The sequence below is a fragment of the Sapajus apella genome, unplaced genomic scaffold, assembly GCF_009761245.1.
Source record: "Sapajus apella isolate SASKATOON/1434 unplaced genomic scaffold, GSC_monkey_1.0 scaffold184, whole genome shotgun sequence".
NCBI lineage: Eukaryota > Metazoa > Chordata > Mammalia > Primates > Cebidae > Sapajus > Sapajus apella.
The window spans coordinates 915,355-941,803 of record NW_022437124.1 but is presented as its reverse complement, the minus strand read 5'-3'; the positions used below and the strand labels follow the sequence as shown (position 1 = coordinate 941,803).

At 39.2% G+C, this 26,449-nt stretch overlaps 1 protein-coding gene across 14 annotated transcripts in view; it reads right to left on the bottom strand.

The window, feature by feature from the left end:
* The window catches only part of CARMIL1 (capping protein regulator and myosin 1 linker 1), a 346,698-nt gene that overhangs the window by 116,259 nt on the left and 203,990 nt on the right, over positions 1 to 26,449 (bottom strand). For 11 of the 14 annotated variants that reach the window (XM_032268645.1, XM_032268646.1, XM_032268650.1 and 8 more), the window contains 7 exons: positions 25,248 to 25,334; positions 18,967 to 19,070; positions 15,335 to 15,412; positions 15,123 to 15,199; positions 12,077 to 12,181; positions 6,788 to 6,857; positions 50 to 61 (listed from right to left, as the gene is read on the bottom strand). In XM_032268645.1, the coding sequence (XP_032124536.1) occupies positions 50 to 61; positions 6,788 to 6,857; positions 12,077 to 12,181; positions 15,123 to 15,199; positions 15,335 to 15,412; positions 18,967 to 19,070; positions 25,248 to 25,334 (533 nt within the window). The remainder of the gene's footprint in view (positions 1 to 49; positions 62 to 6,787; positions 6,858 to 12,076; positions 12,182 to 15,122; positions 15,200 to 15,334; positions 15,413 to 18,966; positions 19,071 to 25,247; positions 25,335 to 26,449) is intronic. The other 3 variants (XM_032268652.1, XM_032268647.1, XM_032268649.1) reach the window with 1 other exon arrangement.

Genomic DNA, 26,449 nt, shown 5'->3' with positions numbered 1-26,449 from the left:
AAATAATCAAATGTATCAATATATTCTAATTGATTCATAAAGTACTTACACAATGGCCAAGCTAATGAAAGCCCAAGGAGAAAAAACAAAAAAACATCATCAGCAGTAAGCACAACAAGAATAAAGAAGCAGGTAAGGTCTCTATCGGTACTCAATATAAAAAAGCAAAGAGCCAGGAAAAATACTTCAAACTCAAATTTGCTCCCAAAACAAAAATTTAGATAAGAAAATAACTGAGCTTTAGTTACCAAGAACGTTCAATTAAAGTCACAGGTTATTAAATGTCTAAAATTCCCCCAAAGCTAAAGCTTTCCCAAAACAGTAAAAGCTTTTTCATTACTGTAAATGAAAATCCTTTTAAATGAATTTGCATAATTAGAGGCTGTCTGCATGTGTGCATGTAAAACTGGTTTTTAAATTACCCTTATTTGGATCCCACACACTAGCATTATTTAAAAGAAAGCAAGATCAAAGAAGTAAATGTGAACAAAATGTTGAATACTTTTGAACTGTTAAAAATAAAATCACATTTCTTTCAAGGGAGTAGTATCCTCTCACTCAATGAAGGTGGAACATTTCTGATCTTACTCATAATTCTAGGCAAAAAGTTATATCTAACAGTCAAATATTCATAATGGGGATAAGGACAGGAAGGAAAATTAAAATCAAGAGGAAACTTGTAATAATTTACTTTCTTTCCTTTATATAATTTTTCATTTAAAAAGATATGGCAAAATATAAAATGACCCCCAAATTATCTACTATTCTTTCATAGGGGTTCCAATAGTAATTTTTTAAAATTGTATTTTATTCTGGGAAATTTTCATAGATAAAACTAAATGGTATAGGTTTCTCCAAGGACAGAAAAAAAAATGGTTAGACAACATCCAGTTCATAATGTCCACATTCTAGCAGGATTTGATGCCAAGTAACAATCTAGTACCTAAGAAGGGTGTATATAAATACACTCATTTTCTTCCTTTTTGTTTTTTGTTTGAGACAGAGTCTCACTGTCTCCCAGGCTGGAGTGCCACAGCGTGATCTCGGCTCGCTGCAATCTCTACCTTCCAGGTTCAGGCAATTCTCCTGCCTCAGCCTCTCCAGTAGCTGGGATTACAGGTGTGTACCACCATGCCTGACTACTTTTTGTATTTTCAGTAGAGACAGCTTTCTCTATGTTAGTCAGGCTGGTCCTGAACTCCTGATCTCAAGTGATCTGCCTGCCTTGGCCTCCCAAAGTGCTGGGATGACAGGCCTGAGCCACCGTGCCCAGGCAAACACAGTCGTTTTCAAAGTGGAAATAGTTGGAGATATTCACTGCTTTCATACATGCATCCTTTCATACATGCATCCTGTCATGTGAAACGTTGGCAATTCCGCATTCCATACCTGGCCTGACAGGGAAGTGGTAGGTAAGGAGAACTACAATGACACTTGCCTCAAGGTTGGCTGAATGAATATCAAATGGAATAAAACTGCCTCAAAAGTTTCTATTTCATTGCTGCAAAACTCATTACAAATGTCTGTATTTGGTGCTCTTTTTTCTACTCGTCGTCAATTGCAATAAACTGTAGGATCATCTTCAGAAAAGTTTCCACTTAAAGAAACTAACTCCCACACCCAAGCCTGCAACTAAGGCCACAGCTATAATTAATTAGCCTTTGCATCTTCTCTGAAGTATTAGAGATTTTTGTCTCTCACTTGGAAGGAGACTAAGTTTGAAGAATTTAGTCCCAGCATTTACTAATTCTTCCCTTAATGTGTAACTACGAAGTTCTAAGATTTTAAAAAACAGACAAGAATGCATATGGCAGCTCACACCTGTAATCCTGGCACTTTGGGAGACCGAGCTAGGCAGAGATTACTTGAAGTCAGGAGTTCCAGACCAACCTGGCCAACATGGTGAAACCTCATCTCTGCTAATAATAAAAAAAATTAGCTGGACCCAGTGGCATATGCCTGTAATCCCAGCTACTCAGGAAGCTGAAGCAGAAGAATAGCTGAACCTGGGAGGTGCAGGTTGTAGTGAGCCAAGACTGTAGCACTGTACTCCAACCTGGGTGATAGAACGAGATTTCATCTCAAGAAAAAAAGAAAAAAAGAATGCATAGATCCATTGCCTCCTTTCAGATACATGGATAAATGGGAAGAATACTCATGAATGCCAACGTCACAACTGCCATATAAAATGGTTCTGAAGCCCTTTAGAACTAACCTAGAGGGCATTTCTCTGAACATCTGTACTGATATTAAATCCTTACCCTTTGAGAATGCATACGGATCAGCCACAGGCCATTCTGAAGCTAATCTGGCCATGAAGTATAATACTGTCTTGTGTCAAAAAATCAGGTTTCAAGAAGAATTTGTCTCACCAATAAGCTAAGGAGAGTAAATTCTTCTTGAAAGATGTAAAACAGCTTTGAAAGCAATTCCCAAAAATGTTTTGGTTAAGATTGAATATTTATAAAGCTTCTAAAAATAAACATTATCAGAAGGGTTAATAGTGACCTACGCTGTCTATTCTGACATTCCAAACAAAGTTCTTCCATCGAAAACCTTCTACTCCCCAGACGATGGCTCACGTACGCTGGGCTGGCACAGTGACGTCACACTAGCCCTGAAAACTATTGTCTCCATTCAATAGATGAGCAACAAAGGCTGAAAGAAGGTGAGTCACCTAATAAGCCAAGTAACTGAGCCAGGTTTCAAAGCCGGCCTTTTGATTCCAAAGTGCTCACCCTTGGCTCACTCTTCTGGCTCCCATAACTACTTTGAGTCATTTTCACATACAAAAGAGACTCCTTTTCAGTACTAAAAGACCACGGGAAAGAGAAAGAGGTGATGATATAATTAATGCAAAATGCCTTAAGAAATGCAGAAGTTTCTTCCTATAAATATAGAAGTTATCTGTAAATGTAAGGTGAATTTCAGTGCTTATTACCTTAGCTATCACAGATCCAAAAGAATATAGACCAACATTTTAGATTTAATTTTCCGAATAACGATGATGTTTGTATTGTAGGAAAGCAATTCCAGAAGTTCTAAATATCCACTGGGAACATTTTTTTAATAGTATGAAGTATAAATCTCCTCTCTCATTCAAACTAACGAGTGTGAAATGCCTATTTCAGGGGAATAAAGAATACCCTAAGAATTACAAGGCAACTCATTAGGAAAGGTGAGAATGAACAGTAAAGACACCAGCATATAGCAAAATCAAAAATAATTTCCTTAAGTTATCCTAAGCACCCTATCCAGACACTTTTCCTTCCTACTTTAAGGCTGTTTTTCCCCCTCCTTCCAACAATCTCAACCACCATCTTTTACCATCATTTATCCTCTACAACGCTCATACTAACCTGATTTTTAAATCAATCACTGGATTTATTCCCCCTACTAGGAGAAGAAATAAATCTGGAACAAAAATTCTATACAGTAGATATAAATGATATAAAGGAAGGAAAGTAGATGTTTTATATTAAAGTTAATCACCTATTTATAAATATCAGAAGACTTCAATGTATCTCACAATAGTTCCTGTTTCCCGGGCTGGGGTGGACTTGTGTGAGGGGCACCCACAGGAAGCTTTGAGCTCTTACAGAGCCCACATTAGAAACTGTGGGACGACACCCGCCAGCAGGATGCTGTGGACCTTGACTCGTCCCAGGTCTCCCAGCCCGTCATCCTGATTAAGTCATCCTCAGAAAAGTAACCTCCCAAGATGACAATGGTATCCAGGAGAAATATCATTTCTCACCACCTTTTGGATTTTAAGACTAGATTTATCTGATCATCGGGGAAAGTTAAGGGCTGAAGGTGCTATGATTTTGATGGTATAGCTAAGATTGGAGAGTGTTTGTAACTAAACAGAGAACAGGTAGAAAGAAAATATACATATTCATGATTTTAAACTTCCATGATAGTAAGAGCTTGTTTCTGAAAGGATTACATAAACTCTGCAATATCAAATACAGATGATTAAAGACTCAAACAGTTCACACTCAAAGCGTCAAGCATTCTAGCATGAATTATATTAGAAATCCAAACACTTTTGGGGGGAGATTTAGCATACCATGAAAAGAAGCAAACAGAAACCTACTTAAATGTGGACGTCTAGGCCTAAGAAACAAAATATGATGAAACACTATAACATAGTTTAGAAAAATAATTTTGTGTGTTACCAACTTTCATGAGCAGCAGTAACATGTGACTTTGTAAATGTGGTCACCAGCACTGTGATTCAAGTTATAATGCGGTGGGGGGAAATGGTACTACAGTATTTTTAAGACTTCTCCATGTTGGCAGCATTAATTTATTACATAATGCATAAGTGAAAGGCCAAAATGAAGTCGGAATTGTCAGGATAATATTGTTCAATCCCATCATCGATGATGATGCATCGATTAAGCATTTGACCTGAATTCCTGCCTTCATTAAAAAGAAGATTATAAAAGATAAAATCTACTAGTAATTAGTTTGAACTTTATGAAACTGCCAATTGTCTATAATTTTTGACATGCAAAATATCAGTTTTATATGGTTCATCTACTATAACTATCTGAAAGTCATTCCCAATAGATCACAAAGGTGTTTAAGGAACAAGGTTTAGAGCAGTCTTTGTACACATGGCCCCTGCCAATTTATTTGAGAAGAAAATGCCCAGCCATACTTAGTTGTCTAATCAATATCACTATTAGCAACAGAGAATCAGGACAGAGTATTTTCATTGTGGATCTGCCACTGGTGAGTTAGGTTATTTCCACTTCTGTAGACCTCAGTTTATCTATAATTAAGGAACCAGATGATCACATGCCCATTCAGCTTTATCGCAGAACTGAAAAAAAGATGCTAGGCTGGTGGCAGTCATGATTTAATCAGGATGGTAAAACCATATTAGAAGTTATTGCTAATTTAGTAGCTTGACTGATACAGCAGTCAAGTTGACACCAACTTCTTTTTTCTTAACATAATAGCCTATTCCACTCCTTCATCTCTCGCTCCTCCCCCAATTAAAAATAAAATTATCACTTGCATGCCCCTCAGTAAAGTGCTGGTAAACAATTAATTCATATTACCAGATTTGGTTTCTACTTCATAGTCTGTTTTTATAAATGAAAAATCATTAATTTGCATATGAAAATTCCACAATGCAGCTGGGTGTGGTGGCACATGCCTGTAGTCCCAGCTACTGGGGAGACTGAGGCAGGAGAATCGCTTGAACCCGGGAGGCAGAGGTTGCAGTGAGCTGAGATCACACAACTGTACTCCAGCCTGGGCAACAGAGTGAGACTCCGTCTCAAAAATAATAATAATAATAATAATAATAATAATAAAAGAATAAAAAAGAAAATTCCACAATGCAAAGTTACTTTTTTAGGATTCTATTGTTTCGGTTTGGTTTTTTTTGAAATGTGTTTTTTCGTTTTTTTTTTTTTTTTGCTTTACTTTTTTCAAAACAACAAGACTAGTAAATCATATAATTGGTGTTCACTCCCACTTGGAACTAATAAAAAACACTACACTAACAATTTATATGGTACAACTTCAGACTTGTCCATTTCTAGAACTTTCATAGAGGCAAAGTATTAATCTCATTCAATATTTAGTATTGGCTTGCTGCCTGGCATTTTGCTAGGAGATAAGGGAAATACGAAATAAAGTATGACATAAATACTGCCCTCCAGAAAGTGACATCCAAGCATACAGGAGTTAATTTAATAACTGTGCAAGGTATTATTGGCACTTTGGTGTCCAAGTGCATGCTATTATCATTAAATGCTAGACAATTAGAAAAGAACAAGATCACAAAGGGCTAAAGCAGCCAGGGAAGACACTGGCAGACAGACAGGAAAACAGCAAGAGCAAACAAGTTTTCTGGCTCCCAGATACCCTAAGAAGCACTTTTCAAAAGGAGCTCCCTTAAACTTCATAACAACTCATTGGGAGAGGTACTATTATCTCCATTTTGCAGGCACCGAAACTGAGATTTAGTGATATTAACCAATTCATCCAGGACCGCATAGCCGAGGAGGCTGCTGCACATATGCCGGAGATTGCAGGTGAGCTAATTCCTCTGAGAGAGGGAGGTTTGGGGAGGAAGACAGACCCGGCAGGAGTGCTGGGGAAGAGAGAACAGTGTGTGAGGCTGGGGAACAGGAATGAGGAGACTTCCACCTCCTCTCCTGAGAAGAAGAGATCAAGCTTGACGTTTTAAGTCAGGCTCTGAACAGGCCACATAGTTTGCACCCCGGTATTTTCTTACTAGTCACACAAACTAAAAGTTTCAAGATAGTAAAAGTTTAGGTGCCCTGTAAAATATGGACACTTTGGTCTGAATTCTTCTCTATGAGTTCTTTGAAAGGAAGTGTTTGAAACTGTCATACTTTCTGGAGGTATGTTAATTTTCTTGTTTTAAATCAAGATATGAAAAAGTAAAATTAAAGATAAGACATCCATTCTCTTTCATGATCTACAAAATCCAAGTTAGGTTATACACATTTGTCCCCTGCAACAAATGCTGTACGTTTCCTTTTCATGAAGGCAAAGCGAGTCTATGGATTTAAATAAAATACTCAGCCATCCAGCACCAAGAATAGAACAACAAAACCAAAATCATTAAAAACATACTGAAAAAGCTTTCTCATTTTTTGTATGATGTATTTTTGTATGATGTATTTTTCTGCTTCATTCACACCCGTGGAATCACACTACCACACTTTATCCAAGAAAAACACAAGGCGGTTGAGGCTATTATCTATTCCAGTACATAATCTAAGGGTGTTCTTACCTCACAGTTGCTGAGATCCAGAGAAACCCCCTTCAAGTTATGATTACAAGCCAGGCCCAATAACAGCGCCCTAAGGGGAGGAAACACGCGCATTAGATACACATTCCACACATTGCTCAAAAGAAAAAATGTAAGCGCACCGAATAAAGCCTAGACAAAGAAGAATGCCTTTTCTGAATCACAGATCAAGCACCAAGCACCCTCTTACTTTTTTAAAATGCCAACTGCATTTCTGCCTCACAACAACAGTAAAAAACTGCCTCTGCAGCATTCTTCTGCCTGACAGGCAGCTTGAGCCCATCATAAATGTAAAACCTGGCAGGATTGCCATTCCTATGCAAATAAACCAACAGCACACCTAATTGCATATTGGAATTAAATTGTGCTCATCACCGATGAACTCCCACCTGCATCTGCTTAAGAACAGCTTTAATAATGTTTAGAAGATTATTAAGCAATTGTTATTAGAGTTGCAAAGTAAAGCTAGTTTTCCCTAAGGAATATGTAATTGAGGAAGTCAGACTCCAAAGCATCCCAGGATGTGAAATTATATCTAAATGAGTTTACTAAACAACCTACAGTAGCAGGTGGACAAGGGCATAAAACAAGGCACATGTCTTGGGTCCAGAACCCTGACAACTACCCAACTACCTGCTGAGCCAGGACAAATCATATCACTGCTCTGAAAAGAAATGTTCTCATCTGCAAACTCAGGAGATTAGACTAATTACTTGGATCCACTTTACAAGTCGGTCCTATAAAATCCAACACCAACAAGCAAGCTTGAAACAGAAAATTTACACATGCACACACAACCACTAAACTACACTAAGTGGACAGAAGACCCTAAATCAGACTTTGTGAAAAACACAGAGATGAGCATAAGATGGTTCCTGCTCTCAAGCAAGGAAAGCAGATATGTGTGGCAATGACTCTAACACAAGGCTGCCGGGGTAAGTGCTAGAAAAGTGAGACCCAGGCACTCACCAACTGGGGGTGACGACCTGTTTTCCAGGTTCCCAGGGAAACGACCTCCACTAAGCATACCCCAAAAATACTCTAGGGTAAGAGTGAGGTGGGAAGGTAGGCAATTATTTTATGCCCAAGTCCCTGAGATCGTCTCTGCCGGTGATTCTCTGGCTGTATCTCCTAGGAGAGAACTCTAGCAGTGGACTGGAACACAGGGGGGCTTGGCTGCCTCCCTCACTCCCTGACCCCCTCAGGAGGATGAAGGTGAGTGCCTTCCTTTTCACTTTTTAAATTCAGTTCACTAGTTCACCTTATTCTAAAACACTGTCCTAAGAGAAAGGCTGGGTATATCTCACCTATGTACTTGTTACCTATTACAATTACTTATTAAATTGCTTCTCTTTTCCTAAAAATTAGGTATGTCCCCTTTCTTTCATGGGGGCAGTCCTGAGTCACTGAGAGGTCTGGGGACTGAAAACCAAAAGGCCAGTCCTCACATCCCAGCTCAGTGACTAATGGCTGAATGACCTTAAGCACATCACTTTTCGTGAGTCTCAAGTTCTCATCAGTAAAATGAGGCTTAGGATATTACCAAAGAGGTCCCTTTTATTTCCAAAATATGCTGAGATTCTAGGACTTAGACACATATTTCAACATTGCATTTTTATGATGCTTAGAGATCGAAGGAAAATACTTCTTACTTTTCTCATGTGTGAATTAAGGCCAAGGAAACAAATGATATGCTTTAAGACATTTAACTCTAGAAGGCCAATGATTAGGAGGCAACAACTTATGAGACTAGTAAAAATGGATAACACATGGAAACTGCCTCTAATAAAATTTAGAAAAACAAACACAATAAAGCATAGTGGGCACTGGGGAAACATTCTATAGCAAAATATGTTGTTTATTTTAACCTAATGATGGCAAGACTGCCTTAACAATCGTCGTCTAGATCCTCAATCACTACTGCAACATTGCTTAAGAGAACAATTTGTATTTAATTCTTACAGCTCTAGATCAGTGGCACTAGTTATCATTTCAGGGTAGCACATTCAACAGGTTTATGAAAAATACTCAGCCAGAAGGATGGGGTCATGGAGAAGGGGTCCCACACGGCAGGGAGAAAGGGGATGTCCAGGAAGAAAGGCTTGGGGGAGGGGAAACCAAAGACCAAGAATGAGCAGTGAGAAGGAACTCCTGCTGCACTCTGAGTGATGCTGGAGCAAGGAGCATCCCTGGGACACACGTGAACCAGGCTATTCTGGCGATTTTAGAAAACACCAAAGAACAGCATCGCCACGTTCTCGAAACCCCCTTGAAATACATTAACATGGACCAAAAAAAGGCCTCAAAAGAAAATTGCAATAATGAGGTAAGGAGTCATATTCTTTGCCTTGCTTCTCCCAACCCCACCCACAAAACACTCTACTTCCCTAATTTGCCTGTAAAAGAATCTCAAATAGAAGGAAAACTTATGGGAAAAAATATTGTTATGTCCAAATTTAAAGCATTCTCTCAAAAGAAATTAGATTGCTTTAGTTTATTCTCTTATAGCTACTAGTCCTTCAAGAAACAAGGGTTTCTGCCCCTGTTGGTGCAGGTGAAGGCAGAATGAGGTAGGAAACCCTGCTGAGCCCATGACAGCTGGCTGGGAGCAGTGGACACTGCAAGGCACTTCCCAGAACCCGCTCTGCCTTCTTCCTCTTCACTGGAAGACCTTCCCAGAGCAGCTTCTCCCTTCTGTCTGATCCTGCTTGTTCCCCATCCCTCTCTACAGGTGGGAATCCCAAGAGAATGTCCTTATAAATAGCCTACTTGCTAAGCTCCATCTCAAAGTAGGCTTCCCAGGAAATCCAACCTCCAACAGTGATTTAAAGCAAGTTACTTAGCTTCTCTGAGCCTCAATATCCTCAAGTGTAAAATGGGAGTAATGATACCAACTTCTCATCACTGTCATCAACATTAAAAGTGACAGGCCATATGTAAGCACCCAGGGCAGTTTCTAGTTTAGGGTAGTACTGTGCAAATTCCTTTTCATCCTCACCCTCTCACACGTAAACCTGAGAACATCAGTTTTGTGTTGTCTTATCAAATAATTATATCGCATTAAATGTATACACAGAATTTTATTTACACAATCTTCAGCCATGAAGCCTTTCTCCCTGTATTAAGATTTTTACTGATTAAAACACAGAGCTGAAGAGGCTACTGATTTAATGCTATCAAGCATTCACACCAACAACATCAGGTCCAAGATTAAACAATTACAAAGTATCTTTGAAGCACAACATTTACAGTATGTATGTACAACAAAGCACAGTAAGTCCAGCCTTGTTGCAATGTGAAATATTCCATAAAATCAGATACATTAAACAAGGAAATGTTATTCTATATTATGCAAAAGTCAACAATACTGAAAGAATTAAAAATAGAAAACTATTTTGAATGTGCTAATTTCCTGCTGATACATTACCAGAACAAGGACCCTCTCTGGTTTTGCTTACTACTGTGGCATCACAGTATCTGACACACTGTAGATGCTCAGTAAATATTACTTAAATGAATAAGTAAATGAGTGTGATTATAAAAAAACTTTAGAATACTATTCTGATAGCTTTCTTAATATCCATACAAAGAAAAAATCATGAGATGTTTATTACTTGTGGCTGTTACATTTAGAGATTCCCTAATATGTTAACTCAACATTTTTTAAGCCTGCTGTAACATAACATCAGACTTTTTTTAAGCACTTGACTGGATCTATTTTTTTAAAGGCATCCATTGTATTGGTCATTTGGTACTATATGAAATCAAGAACTTCATACCTCTCAAAACAGAAATAAAAAAGAAAAATAAAAGGTAATTTATAAATTAAATGAACCTTAATTTTCTAGTAAGATGAATGCAGAAATTAATTTTAACACTTCATACACATTACAAGGGAAAAATTAAATGCTGATTTACAGTCAGCTGGGGAAGGGAGAAATCCATGTATACATTTCAGCATATCTGACAACTTTTGTAGTCATAACTACTTGAAAATAGAAAATACCTTTTTTTTTTTTTGAGACAGACTCCCACTCTTTTGCCCAGACTGGAGTGTAGTGACCAAAATCTCAGCTCACTGCAGCTTCCACTTCCCGGGTTCTCTCCTGCTTCAGCCTCTCCAGTAGCTGTGATTATTGGCGCCCGCCACTACCCCCGGCTAATTTTTGTATTTTCAGTAGAGACAGAGGTTCATCATGTTGGCCAGGCTGGTCTTGAACTCCTGACCTCAGGTGATCCACCCACCTCAGCCTCCCAAAGTGCTGGGATTACAAGCACGAGCCACTGTGCCTGGCCAGAAAATGCCTTCTTTAGACTCAGAGAATTTGACCCTACAGTCAAATTCACTGAACTTGTACACAAACTTTTGACTCTTTCTGGCAATAGTGAACAGAAATCTCAAGATTAATAAATTGGCCAGGCGCGGTGGCTCAAGCCTGTAATCCCAGCACTTTGGGAGGCCGAGGCGGGTGGATCACGAGGTCAAGAGATCGAGACCATCCTGGTCAACATGGTGAAACCCCGTCTCTACTAAAAATACAAAAAATTAGCTGGGCATGGTGGCGCGTGCCTGTAGTCCCAGCTACTCAGGAGGCTGAGGCAGGAGAATTGCCTGAACCCAGGAGGCGGAGGTTGCGGTGAGCCGAGATCGCGCCATTGCACTCCAGCCTGGGTAACATGAGTGAAACTCCGTCTCAAAAAAAAAAAGATTAATAAATTATTCTCAAATCCCAATTTAGCTAACAAGTTTAACTTCACCACTACACCTACACTAGGGATATTAACCCAGAAGTTGGCTGTCAAATAAAAGTGCCAAATAGCCCATACTAATCTCAGTAATTCAGAAACCAAAGCAGCTGAAAATTCATTTGGTTGCATACATACAATGTGTTTAGAGTTTATTACTATTAGTAGAAAGATTCAGAGTAAATGCTAATTAAAACACACACACACACGCACACAAATATGCCTAAAATTCAATGAACAGAGGTTAAAAGCAATATTAAGTATCTGGGAGTACAACCTCTGTAGATCAGTGACTCCTGCCAAGGTCACAAACCAAAAGATGTTTTTTCTCAGAAGATGCAATAATATCAATAGTGCACAATGTATTTTTTACAATTTTAATTTATTTTTCTGCCCCAGAGTAAAAAGGCATTCTCATCTGTGTTTTTTGTCTTTGGATTATATATCTTTCTCCCTTCCCTCAAGCACATTTGTGAAAACAAGTTGAACTTTAAATGTTCTGGAGAAAGTGAAATAACCACTCACTTTAAGGGCTCAGGAGACAGTTTTGTGCCTGAAAGATTGATGTGCATCAAAGCCAGAGAACTACTAAAAAATTGCTTGAAAGATGGAGGTACTTCTTTTCCTTTCCTGAAAAAAACACAAGAGTCATACAAGTGGTTACACCTTCATCAAATATTTTCATTGACTGTGAAATCATTGATTGTGAAATCTACAAATCAGTCATATTTTCAGTAGTAATTTAAAAGTAAATAGAAATGAATAAATGTCCAAAATCTAAAGTCATAAATCCAATATCATTAAAGGAACCAGTTAAGTGAGGTGAAGAAATATTTAGTTCATAAAACAATTCATTGCTATTCTTCATAGCAAATGAATTCATTGTGTTTTACCTCTTGATTTTCAAGAAACTCCATGTTTGGAATTTTTAAAAATAGGAAGTCAGAGAAGACGTCTATTTCTCACCAATTTAAAGACTTTCCCACTGGGTGGCACAAAATGCTAGAGATGAATACCTGCATTTGGCGATGTTTTTAGATGTGGCAGGTTTCATATGCAACAAGGCTGTGATGTGATGTTGAGCTAAAACAGCACAAAAGTCCAAATGGCATGAAGCCTGCATTACAAACAGCCTGTTCAGCTGCTACGTCCATACCACAAACCTATTTCAGGCCACGTATCAGAACAGTTAAAGACAAAACTACAAAATGAAATGGCTATAACCTCTGAACACGTCCCCTTGCTATTACAGAGGAAAGTATGTGGATCAAATCATACGGCTCAATAATAAGGTAGCATCAACACTATATGATAAGGGTTTGAGAATTATGGTATTCAAGAGTCCGAGATGGAATCCGAACACTTTGTGTATTCTGCTCTACCTAATAGAAATGATGAAACGACTGAATAAGTCAGCATATGTAAAGCACTTAGGCTGATGTGAAGTAAACACTCACGTAATGATCGTTATTCATATTCTATGGAGGGACTCATGGAATCTCAGAGCAGAGGGCATCCTAGTGCTTTAGCTCAACCACATAATATTCAATAATATTTAATGTACAGAGATCTGAAAAAATCTGTCAATATTTGGCATATTTTTTTAAATGTTTTAAAACAGGATAATTGAAGGCTATTTGAGAAGAAAAGTCAAAACAACTAAAATTTCTATCTGAGAAGATGAAAAATAAGAGGAAAGAGAATTCTGGTAGACTGTGTGATGTAAGACATCTCAAACAACTCTGATTCCATGTAGTGCCACAAATTAAGCTTGTACATTCCTGTCCACTTTTTGCTGAGAAAATACTGTTAACTTACTCTAAATATATTTCTCCTCCTGTTATTCTGTCTCAGTGTTGACTCTTCCAATGTTTCCTAGTATTCACTGCCCCTTTTTAAAGAATGATGCTTCCTCACGCCATGGACAGTAGGCTTGGCCATGTGACTGTCTTTAGCCAGGGCGACACGAGCAGAAATGATGTGTATGACTTCCAGAGAAAAGCCTTGGGAGCCAGTATATGCACTGCCATGATCTTTTTTTCTCTGCTATATGACTGCGAATGTTCTAGTTAGAGGCTGCTCTGCCTCCCGGAGTGAAGGTTATATACCAGCACACAATGGACATGTCACAAAACCACTGTTGCTGAAAGCCATGGACATTGGGGAAAAAGGGTCACTGTTACTGTGGAACAATCTAAGTTACCCTGATGGACACACTTATGAAATTATCTATGAATAAAAGAATGAATAGCCTGGCTGACAATCCACACCTCAATGTAAATGCAGTAATTTCAACAAAATTACTAAGGGCTTTCTACAACTATATCTAGGTAAGATACTAGGTATTAAACAGTTTAATCACAACCTTTCATGTGGAAGGTAAGACAATTTGTTAGTGCAATTCTCTTCTATAAGCTTAACAGCTCTACTAAAGACCAGTCATCACAGAATTCACAGCATTGTGAACTCAAAAGTGCTGATTATACAAAAACCTTTATAGTCTGTGCTTTCATCTTGTAACCCAGTTCCCCAGTCAATTACTGCTCCACCAAAGCATGGCTTTGTAAGCTGCCTTCAAATATATGAGTTGACTAGGTTTCAATGAATATTCTCAAATGTTCCCCAAAATAAAGTTATCATGGAAAATTCAACTTTTCCCACCATTATATTTTCAGACTTCACACTCCCTAACCTTAATCTACGGAGGTATTTGTGGCATATCTCTGCTACTGTAAAGATTTAATCTCTATTGAAGTAATAAAAAAAATTTGAGATACAAAATAATTGATTTGTAAGGCACAATTATGGAATAAAGCATGCCACAAAACCAAATTTTCCAAATAAGTGAGGGTTGCCCTTTTAAATATACAAGGCCTTTAAAAACTAATTAAGATAAAAATATTTCTAATATTAAGCAATACTGCATGTTATTAAAAAATGTATAACTAAAATGTTATTTATAACATATGGTCATAATTATAAATGCTAAGTGTTGAACTGTATTAATTCTTTAGATGGTCCCAGATTCCGTACTCATATAATCTATGGACTTTTCATAATTCCTCTGATAATTCCACTATAGTCTCTCTTCATTCGAAGTTGCTACTATTTGTGAATCCTTGCTGCTTCAAATCTACGGCCTTATTCTGCAAACAATTATAGTGAGGAGTGTATTAGAGAAGCGTTCACCTGATCCTCAATTACTTCTACAAATGAAACACATGAGCTTTGAGACAACTATGTTCTCTGCTCTCCAAAAGTAGTTTAGACTTCCAAGCTCATCCATGTGAAATACCTATAAAAGTTTCTAAAAGGGTCTTTCCCATATTAAGACAGAGTGCCTGACCAAACATGAGAAATAGTTCATGTAGGCAGGCTGGAAGTATTGATAAGAACCCTAACCTACATTTAAAATGATAAAACAAAAACTTGAACGTTCAAGGCCTAATATTCATAAATAATGCTTGAGGCCGGCTTCGTTCATGTAAGTATTCACCTTTTATCACTCCATTTTCCTTATCACTACAACTTTTTCTCAGAAATGACAGTGAGAGCAAAAACGAATCTATACCGGTGAGAGAAGATGGTTCTGGACAGATTGAGCACAGCTAAATATTGAAGGCATCCACGGAGAAGAGCTCCACAGACCTGAAAAAGAAATACAGCACTCTCATTTTTAAATAATTCTAGGTCCAAAAGAGTATTTTATTAGAGGTCCCCTATATCCCATCTAAACAGCTCTTCTGAGAACCCTCAGAGCAATAATTTTTTTAAAAAATTTACCATGTCCAGGGAACATTCTGTATTGGATAAATCCAGATGAGCAATGGCATTTGGCTGGGCCAAAAAATTGTACATGTGCTTGAAAAAAATAAAAGAGAAATGTTAGGATTCTAGAAACACACATATATATACAACGCAAGTTAATGTTTTAAATGGAAGTTGCCAGAATTTCTCAGATCATTCTCTGCTCTTCCCAAGAGGATTACCAGAATTTTCTGTCATTCCATTATCTTCCCTGACAGTGAAAATCCCAAGAATAGTTAAAATTATGTTTGAGTAAAAAAGGTCAAATAGAATCTTGAAAACCAAACCTCCTTTTTGTGACACATGACTTCATTTTCCTGATTAGCTCAATTTTTATTATACAATTTTACAACAGTGCTAATTAATTTTAACTCCTGAGATTAAAATACCATCTGAACTGCAGTCACTCTATCAAAATGCTAATCACTTTTGAAAGTGTTCACAGAACTACGAATTTGAATTTGAACCATAGGATGGTCTCAGGCTGTCCTCTTTTCTGTCCAACATAATGATTTTTCTACCCTTAGTTACTTCTCAAAGCTAACAAGAATGGCTTGGCGGCAATATGAGTGCTTTTTTTTAAAAAATCGCACTAATAGCTAAAAAACTTCAGGTTTCAGGGGGTCACAATGCCTAAACTTCCCCAATCCTCTCATTCAAGGTGATCAAAATAATGAAACTGATCAACACATTAGCTTAACTGAGACGCTGTACATCAAAGAACATGTTATTCTGGAATGACCCTGCATGTGTAGCAACTGCCAGGGCCCATCCATAACAAACTGAGTCCAAGCTCCCTGCCGCCAGGCAAACAGCTTAAATTCTCCTCTGCTTCACTAGATGCCACCGAATACTTGCGAAAACCAACAAGTTTATACTGAGTCTGTCCTTGCTAACATTCACTATGTGTAGCACGTTGGCTACATGGTGCTTCAAAAGAATCCTATCAAAGAATTCAGAAGAGCCAAAATGATAGCCTATGAACACTTTAAAACAGTCATACACATAGAATGACTTTTATTTTTATTATTTATTGATTTTTTTAAAGACAAGGTTGGCCGGGTGCGGTGGCTCCTGCCTATAATCCCTATACTTTGGGAGGCCAAGGTGGTTGGGTCACCTGAGGTCAGGAGTTCAAGACCAGCCTGGCCAACATGGAGAAATGTCACCTCTACTGAAAATACAAAAAATTAGCTGGGTGTGGTGGCGGGCGCCTGTCTTTCCAGCTACTCAGGAGGCTGAAGCAGGAGAATTGCTTGAATCCAGGAGGTAGAGGTTGCAGTAAGCTGAAATACCATCACTGCACTCCAGCCTGGGCAACAAGTGCAAAACTCTGTCTCAAAAAGGAAAAAAAAAAAAAAAAAAAAGAAGAAGACGACAAGGTCTGCATCAGTGTGATCTCCACTCACCGCAACCTCTGCCTCTCAGGCTCAAGCCATCCTCCTGCCTCAACCTCCTGAGTAGCTGGGACTACAGGTGTGTGACACCATGCTCAGCTAATTTTTGTGTTTTTTTTTTTTTTTTGAGACGGAGTTTCGCTCTTGTTACCCAGGCTGAAGTGCAATGGCGCGATCTCGGCTCACCGCAACCTCCGCCTCCCGGGTTCAGGCAATTCTCCTGCCTCAGCCTCCTGAGTAGCTGGGACTACAGGTGTGTGACACCACGCTCAGCTAATTTTTGTGTTTTTTAGAGACAGTGTTTCACCATGTCGTCCAGGCTGGTCACAAACTCCAGTACTCCAGCAATTCACCCGCCTTAGCCTCCAAAAGTGCTAGAATTCTAGGTGTGAGCCACTGTGCCCAGCCATAGAATAGATTTTGTTATGAAAATTTCTGATTCAGAAAAGTCATTTTGCTCTCACTTGAAGATCCTCTGCCTCTTTGCTTGGAAAAATTCTCAGGAGACTTTTAAGTTTAGTGTGGCTTTGCTCCCAACCACCAGCTGGGGGAGCTCTTATCACCATAAAATGGTGACAAGACTATTTGGCCACACTCCTCCAAAGAGGCCAGGCCCTGCTAGACTGCTTTTCCTGGGGGCACAGAGTCAGGTGAGCCCCTGCACCTGCCGCCAGGCTCCTAGAACTTTCGCCTCTCCTGCCCACTCTCACTCAAGCCTCATGGTGCCACTCTCCAGGAGCAAGCTACAACAGGACCCACCCTGGCCAGAAATAGAAATCTTGAGCTATTTTGTGGTCTTAGGTGACTATTAATCTTCCTAGCTAAGTCTTATTAACCTTCAGCTTCTCCTTTTATCCTTCCCTCTCTTCTTCTACTTTGCCACAGTATTATTTTGGTGGTTTCACACTGGCCTCCCTGTGTTATCTTGGGAGACAACAGATTTATGAACCGTCAGTGAAGGTAACACCTGCAACTGAAAAACGGATTGAAAAAAAATCATGGCACATCAGGAATCAAGTATTATTTAAATAATTTTAAGTGCAAGGGAGAGGAAAAGGAAAAATAAGGGGGGCTTCATTTGAATTCCCTGCCTTACAGGTAAACTAAAACATGAGAAACAAGAATAAATTTCACAGTGTTTTCCAGCCCTGTGGCAAAGCTGTGGAATGCAAATTGAGGCCCTCCAAAGATGGCTGCTGACTGTAGACCTGTTGTTAAAGAAATATTTCTTCTAAATTCTATCTTGGTGACCAGAGGGGACCATTTGCCACACATGGAAATGAGATCGTGCCTGATCCACTGTGTCAAAGATCTGCCAAATATTACATGATTGATTCAGTTACATTAAAAATCTTATTATAATTGAGGGAATCATTTTTGCCTTCACACTCAAACTCTGACGACACGGCTCCAGGTTATATGCAGACCGCTCTTCTCCCTATTTTATTCACGGAATAGGCAGAATAGGCGAGGACTCAGGCTCATCCCAATATCCCCTTTCAATTGTAAACTACAAAAACAACCATGAATCTTCCCAGTAACAATAATGAGAAACTTCAGTTCATCCTCCGAATTTTCCTTACCAAACAATTTAAACCTGTAAGCTAATGTTTTCTGTTTTTTATTTTTTTGAGATGGGAGTCTTGCTCTGTCACCTAGGCTGGAGTGCAGTGGCATGATCTGGGCTCAGTGCAATTTCCATCTCCCTGGTTCAAGTGCCTCTCCTGCCTCAGCCTCCTTAGTAGCTGGGACTACAGGTGCCTGCCACCACGTCCGGCTATTTCTTGTATTAGTAGAGATGGGGGTTTCACCATATTAGCCAGGCTGGTCTCGATCTCCTGACCTTGTGATCCACATGCCTCACCCTCCCAAAGTGCTGGTATTTCAGACATGAGCCACCACATCCAGCCCCTGTAAGCTAATATTTTTAAATGAAGAAAAAAAAAATTCTTCAGCAGCATTACTTCCAAAAAACTCTAAACTTCAGCATCATTAACTGAGAAAAAAAAAATAACTGTGGTGATATATGACATTTAATTAAGGAAGCCTCTGGAATTTTCAGTAAAACGCTTTCTAAGTCATAAATAAATGATTCAAAGGTGTAATGCTAAAGAGAGAAGCAGGGAAATGTGCTGCAAAGTCATGTTTAGAATTATTCCAGGCTTACTAAACACAGGCCTTCAACGATAGAGCAAAGAAAGGAGAACTTACTGAGAGGTCATCTCCACGAAGGACGTTCCCTGAGAGGTCGAGGTGGACGAGGGTAGAGGCGGTCAATGTATTGGCACTGAGTGACTGAGAAAGGCTGTTCACCCCTGCAACAGCAAGAAAATCCAGGCTCAGTTTCCACTCCAGGAAACAAAATACAAGGCTTCTGTTGCTATAAATGGCCCAGCAGTCCAATCAAACTGCAGGACTCGGGCTAACCATAAGCACTGTGCCCGAAAGACGGTGCTACGACTGTGTCTCCTTTTGACACACCCTTAGGAAGAGCAGGTTGGTCAAAGGCAAAACCCCTCACTGAATCAGAAGAAGTAATGAATGGGCTTCCCTTTGCTCCACATCTTCTGAGGTGTCCAAGGACAGAAAGGATTTTAACCTGAAGCCTAAGAATGATGAAAGTGATCTAACTGGCAATGTTTATCTTTCTCTTAATGCTGCCAGGTGATTCTTGACTTAGTACACGGTGTTTAAACAATGCATGTCTGAATTCAGATAATGTAGGCTATTTAAAGTATTGGGAAGTTAAAAAGACAAGTATACAGCCCTTCTTAAATGTATTATATTCAAGGAAGAAATCTGGATTAAAATGGATTTCACAAAGAATGAGGAGCTATCTGTACACCATCTAAGATGCAATCATAAGGAAAATGTATTTTTAACACTCTATACTCTTTACATACATAGATGGCTCAAGTTAACATAAACTGAGCTAAGCTGACAAATCCACCTCAGAAAACGAAGAGTGACTGTGCGGCTGCTTATTCTGTGTGGAGAGAACTAAGTTCTCTCATAGGTGCCTAACGGTTGACAAGCCCGCTGGCCACGGCTGTCTAGGGGGCCACTTCTTTTCAGAAGGTAACAGGAGTTCTTTGAGGTATGTCACTATAAAATGGGAGCCCAGAAGTATCTAATCAGTCCCTGAGACTCACTCACTCACCACAGCACGGATGATTTTTCTTAGCACGAGGGGAATGTAAGAGGTAGCAGAACTCCTCATGTGTCTGCCAAGAGTCCACGGTTCCAAATTACACATCACAGAAATACGGTTATTTCTAAATTGGGTATACTTTTAGAAATTATTTTTTCTTATTTCTCAGCAAATTTTTTCAAAGATCCCAACGTATCAAACTGAGACTAAAGTAAGTCTACTACTCGAAGGAGAATCAGGAAAAGGTTTTCTTTCCCCTCCACATTTGGGCAGACCCTTCATGGAGAAGAGGGGCCAAGGTCAAGTCTGCCAGTTAAGAGCCAGCTCTGGTCATAGCAGCAGGACACTACAAGAGCTGTGGGGGGCAGATGCAATCTCCCACTGGAGCACCTCCCTGCTGTGAGCTTAGAACGTTCAGTGTAGGAGTGATAAAGGGGCCATTGTCGTCTTCTCCAGCTTCAGAGTTATAATCAACTGATTCTAGTGTGTGCCTGATAAAGGCTACTGAGCCATTTCTCAAGGGTGAGTGCACATTTGGGTGGGTACACAGGAGACTGAGACTTTGAATATAAAATATTTAAGCGCAAAGAACTTCTTGGCTGTCAACTTACCATTTACTAAATGCTAACAAAATGCTGGGGATTAGGAGATAAATATAAATAAGATCATTTTTTTACCCTCAAAAATCACAAAGACCGTTAGGGAAAAACTCCATAACCTACATTATTCACTAGGAATCATTGGTGGAGGAATATCAATTTGTAAACCAAAGTCCTCAGATCTGCAAGGACTGCAAGGATTCTCATCAAGAAAATCATTTGTAAAATCGTTTCCTTAGTGAAGTATAACAAAACTAATATATTCCAAAATTATGAAAAGTCAGTGCTACACAAGGAATAATCATTTCAATAAACAGTTACTGAAAGCCTACTGTGTACCAGGCAGGGTCTTCAGAGATACCATCTGACTTGCTGAAGACCAGTGGAGTGCAAGACAGAGACAGCTGAATAATCACCATCCAGTAAGGCAAAAACTATCAATGGGGCGAGAAAAGGAGCAGGCAGTAGAGGAGGAGATTTGATTAATTGTGTTACATAAAAGGAACATACAGTGGCATATTAAAAAAGGTTGTTTTCTGGAGGTTATTTACTGTAACTGTTTAAACAACCAACTTCCTTTAGTTTGTCCTGATATTAGTATTAATGTATTTTTCAATGGGACAACTGAGTCCAAAACATATCACCAATGCCAGATTCTCACCAAGAAATCATTTGTAAAATCATTTCCTTAGTGAGGTATAACAAAACTAATAAATAAATTCCAAAATTAGAAGGCTAAATTAGTCCTGACAGCAAAATGCTCCTTGACAAGTGTGGGCACTTGGCAGCTGTCCAACATCTGAATAGACCAGAGAATCATGTTATCAGCTCAGCCTCATGCTACTGAAACAGCACGAAGGATTTCCTCTCCTGCCCCCTGAGCCCATGTTCACATGAGGCCTGCGTTAATAAGCCCATGAAGAGTGGAGAATTATACAAGTATAGATCTAAAATAAATAAATAAATAAATAAATAACTAAGGCTCGTACAGCCCTAACTAAACACATTTACACGCCTTTCTTGATTCCGTCTAGTGATTTTGACCATTCTCTCTTATTATTGTAGTGTTTACAGCTGGAAAAAGGTGGTACCAGATGGCTCTGCCTTGACATAATCTGGCGACCAGCAGGACATTTGCTAGAAATCCAGAAAACTATCAGTTAGCTAACAGCTGAGATAAAGAAAGGGTATTTGGAGGCAGTGGCGATGTCATGGGGAGATTTTTTTTTTTAATCTGTCTTGAATTATCCATCCATGAATATAAATGCTAGTCAAATTCAGCAGAAGCTTAACACTACAATGTAACTCAAGTCATTTTAAATCTGTGACCCTTTCAGAGCCTATGTAAAGTAATATCAAGAAGTTGATTTTTTTTAAAAAAATAAACATTTCAAGATATCTTTGTCTTAGGGCAATTTGAAATTCTTCAGGCTGGGAGTGGGGGCTCACACCTATAATCCCAGGCACTTTGGGAGGCTGAGGCAGGTGGATCACCTGAGGTGAGGAATTCCTCTCAACTAAAAATACAAACCTCTTCTCTACTAAAAATAGAAAAATTAGCTGGGTGTGGTATGGGGAGCCTGTAATCCCAGCTACTCAGGAGGCTGAGGCAAGAGAATTGCTTGAACCTGTGAGGCAGAGATTTCAATGAGCCAAGATACTGCAGCTGCACTCCAGCCTGAGCAACAGAGCAAGCACCCGATAAATTAAAAAATAAAATAAAAATTTCAAGTCATGTTATAAAACAATGCCAATTCTCAAAACACATATTTTAATATAAGCATATTTTATTGCAGATAAGAGATAAATGAGAGGACCCTTATCTGTAAAGGGTACAGGCAATGTGGGGTTGTCCTTGCCATAAGGAGGTGGATGGAGAAGTCCGGCTGTGCCCATGGGACCTCCCCACTGCTACCATACTAAACGGACAGGGGCATCAAGAAAAGGTGGCACTGAGGGTCCTCAGAACCAAGTTTGCCCTCAAAAGGATAAATGATCACTCCATCCTTTTGTTTGTTATATAGTAATGAACAAATGAATTAAAATAAATATGATCAAGGATTATTAATATAAATCAGGTTTTTTTGTTTTGTTTGCCAAAGAGGTTCTCGCTCTGTCACCCAGGCTGGAGTGCAGTGGCACTGTCACAGCTCACTGCAGCCTAAAACTCCTGGGATCAAGCATTCTCCCACCTCAGCCTCCTGAGTGGCTAGAATTACAGATGCAATTCATATAATCAGGCTTTTAAAAACCAGCTCTGCCTTATAAAAGACTTAAATTAGACCTATGGAGCACACAATAAATAAAGAATGCCTTAAATATGTATAGAAGTCATATAAATTTTTTTTAAAAGATTAACACTACAAATAGAACACTAACAAAAGATATAAACTTAGTGATTTCTCTAAAAGAAACACAAATGACTAAGGAACAAGGGGATTCAGAGGGGGTTTGCCTTCTAATTTACACTTTTTAGCACCTTCTAAATCTTTACCATAAATGTGTACTACAACGGTAATTATCACAAAAGGGTTTCTATAAAATGGATTTGCTGAAGTGGAACAGTGATAACGTAAAGGAGTTAAACTTAACTGTAGGATCTTTAGATGGCTTCAGGCACTAGATCTGAAAACACTGACTCCTGGGGAAATCCCTTTGGTAATTTATTTTCATGGGTTAATCTTAAATATGTGTGTATAAATGTGTGCACATAAAATCATGGGACTTATGGAACTAATTCCAATTTCAAACCATTCTTAATTTAACTGCATATCCAGAATAATGTATGATGGCATGGATATACAATCATCAAGGACTTTGCTTCATTCATTTATCCAAGGCACATTCAGTGAAACACTAAGAAGTGCCAGGACACAGCAATGAACAAGGCGAAGCCCTTACTGTCCAGAGATGTACAGGCTAAGGGACAATCAAATGCAATGGACCCACATTAAGAGGAATTTACAAAGAGCTATGGAGCACAGAGAAAGGAGCATCTAGTTATTCAAGATATGGTGAGGTGGGTTGTTTGAGAAGGCTTCAAAGAGCCAGTAAGACAGAAACGGCTGGGTGTAGTGGCTCATGCCTGTAATCCTAGCACTTTGGGAGGCTGAGGCAGGCAGATCGCTTGAGCTCAGGAGCTCAAGATCAGTCCAGGAACATTAGCGAAACCCTGTCTCTACAAAAAAATACAAAAATTAACTAGTTGTGGTGGCGCACGCCTGTGGTCCCAGCTACTTGGGGGCTGAGGCAGGAGGATCGCTTGAGCCCAAGAGGTAGAAGCTGCACGGAGCCAAGGCTGTACCACTGTACTCCAGTCTGAGTGACAAAGTGAGACCCTGTCCCCCCCCAAAAAAAGAGAGAACTAGAAGTTGAATCTCATAGGATGCACAGTAATCCAGCAGACATTCCAGGTGCAGACACTAAGGATGCTCCAGGTAGAAACTGAGGCATAGAAAGACATAAGACAGCTCGGATGATGCTAATGATGATGGTGATGGCAGTGGTGCTGGTGCGGGTGGGGGTGACGTGACAGTGGCTGCTAGCATTTATTAGGCACTTTGTGACAGAAACCATACTGCATATATATTAAATCATTTAACCCTAACTACCTGTGCAGAAATAAGATACTGCTATTTCTGTCCTATAAACGAGGCACCTGGGAACAAAAGCATGTTGATAAATAAGGTCAGCATTCAACCTTAGGCGATCTGACTACAGAACTGACACTCCCAACCACTACGCGGGCAGCTTCCAAAACACAGTGACTTTCTTAAGAAATGGCAAGAGGTTCAAGAAACTTTTGTTAAATGGTAGTGCAGGCAGGTGCCAGGTGCTGCAGATAGAAAGATGATAGAAGCACAGGCCACAAGAGCCCCAGTGTAGCAAGAAACACAGAATATTTATACAATAATGTTACATACGTGATCTTGAAGTAATACAAAGGGAAGGGTCATTGATTCTGTTGTGGTCTTGGCAACAGGGAACACAGCAGAGTTTATCACAGATACACAGTTTTACCAGAACAAACTGAAGCTCTGTGAGAATATTCGGGGATAAAGGCCGGGCCTGGTGGCTCAGGCCTGTAATCCAAGCACTTTGGAGGCCAAGGCGGGCGCATCACCTGAAGTCGGGAGTTCAAGAGAATATTCGGGGATAAATTGTTTTTCAGGCATGCAGGGAAACTGTGGCGACGTACAAAGTACAATGAATACAGGGTAATTTCTAATACGATCACTGAGGTGCTGCGTGGCAGAATTATAATAGAATCAACAGGATTTGATGCGTAAGTGGAAAAAATGAAGGTGAGTGAGGTTAGGAATTGATCTGGGGAGAAGATAAGGAAATGTATAAAGACAGAGATAGAAGGAGTGGTGCCCCGCAGTTAGGCCAACAGTTTTCTGTAGAGCAGACAGTCTCTCTGACAGTTAGAAAGGCCAACTTGTAAAACCAAGAGAAACACAACCAGGTGCACCTAGAAATGTGAGGCAGGAGGGTAGAGGCAGCCAGGGGAGTGCTCCCTGACCAGATGTACATATCAAAATTATTCTCTCCCCTGAAAGCACTGCACTTCAGAGCATGAGAAACTGAATTACATAACGTCTTCATCTGCCAGAGCAATGCTAGAGTAATGCAATGCATGTATTTTTAAATGTAAGTACAGAACAAATAATTCTAACTAAGGTAGAAGGTGCAGCAGAAATATTTCAGAAACACTGTTAGGTAAATAAGAAATACTGTACCTTTAGGTGATAATGAGGTTTTAGATAAATTTAAATGCTTTAATCCCTTTGGGAGTTTGGCAAATTGAATACTTAAAGAGGACACACCTGAGAAAGCAAAAAAAAAGAGCTTATTAGAATCTTCAGGTTCTCAGAACTGCATTTTTTACAATGCATGAAAACTTAATTTTGATTCTGACTGAAGATATCATATTTTTCCTTCTAACATCAGACTCTGTTTTCTAACCATTTACCACAAAAACCCCTTTTCTTTCTGTCCTACCTACAGGGTAAGAGAAGGCGAAGATTGTTTTATTAAACATATAATATCTGAAACTTTTCCATTGGAGATATTTTTCTTGGAGCCAAGTGTCACTCTTTTTTCTCATAGTTCTATTTAAAATGCAAATCCTCTTGGAAAGGATAATTGTTAACCCCTTTTCTTTTTAACCTCTGTCTTAATGAGTTGATCTCTCTTCTAGATGAGCAGATGTATGCTATTTAATTATTGTCAAGAAGAATAGAGTATATTAACTATTCTGATAATGGTAGATGGATTCCTATACTTAATTGGCTTACAGCTAACAACCTCATACAGAGCTACAGAGCATGTTTTAACTTCTTAAAGTTAGATTTTTTAACTTTGTATAAGTCACCAGGATGTTACAGTATTTAAAATCTGGTATCTTCTAAATTTAATGGCCAGAGTGGGAGATTGGGAACACTAGCTCACTCACCCAAGGACTGCAATGAGCACAGACTGTTTTTTGGGAGGAAATAATACACAAAAGTATGCCCTTCATACAGGTCCTTCAACTGACCTCCTGCTGTAGACTAGCCAACATTTCCCCAGGGGCATGTTCTTGAGAAGGCTCCTTAAACAATATTAATTTCTGTTCCCTTAGACTAATTCTCAAGCTTCAGTGAGCAATAAGAAATTACTGCCCTGGTTGCTGCCCTATTATATAACCCAAATTATCAACAAATCTAATCACAACTTGGAAGAAACAACATGGAAGTCATGCAGCTTGACTAAGCCTCTATGTGGGTGTCTCCCAAGAATAGTGGGTGTTCTGGGAGCCTCTATTTCCCCAGTGTCTTTCCACAGTCAAAGAAGTTTGAAAATCACTGGATTCAATCATGTTAAACAGGTTTTTATTTGAGTCTTTCCAGGGACTTGACTATGCTAATCCATTTTGTAAATTACAAGAAAAGGTAGCCTT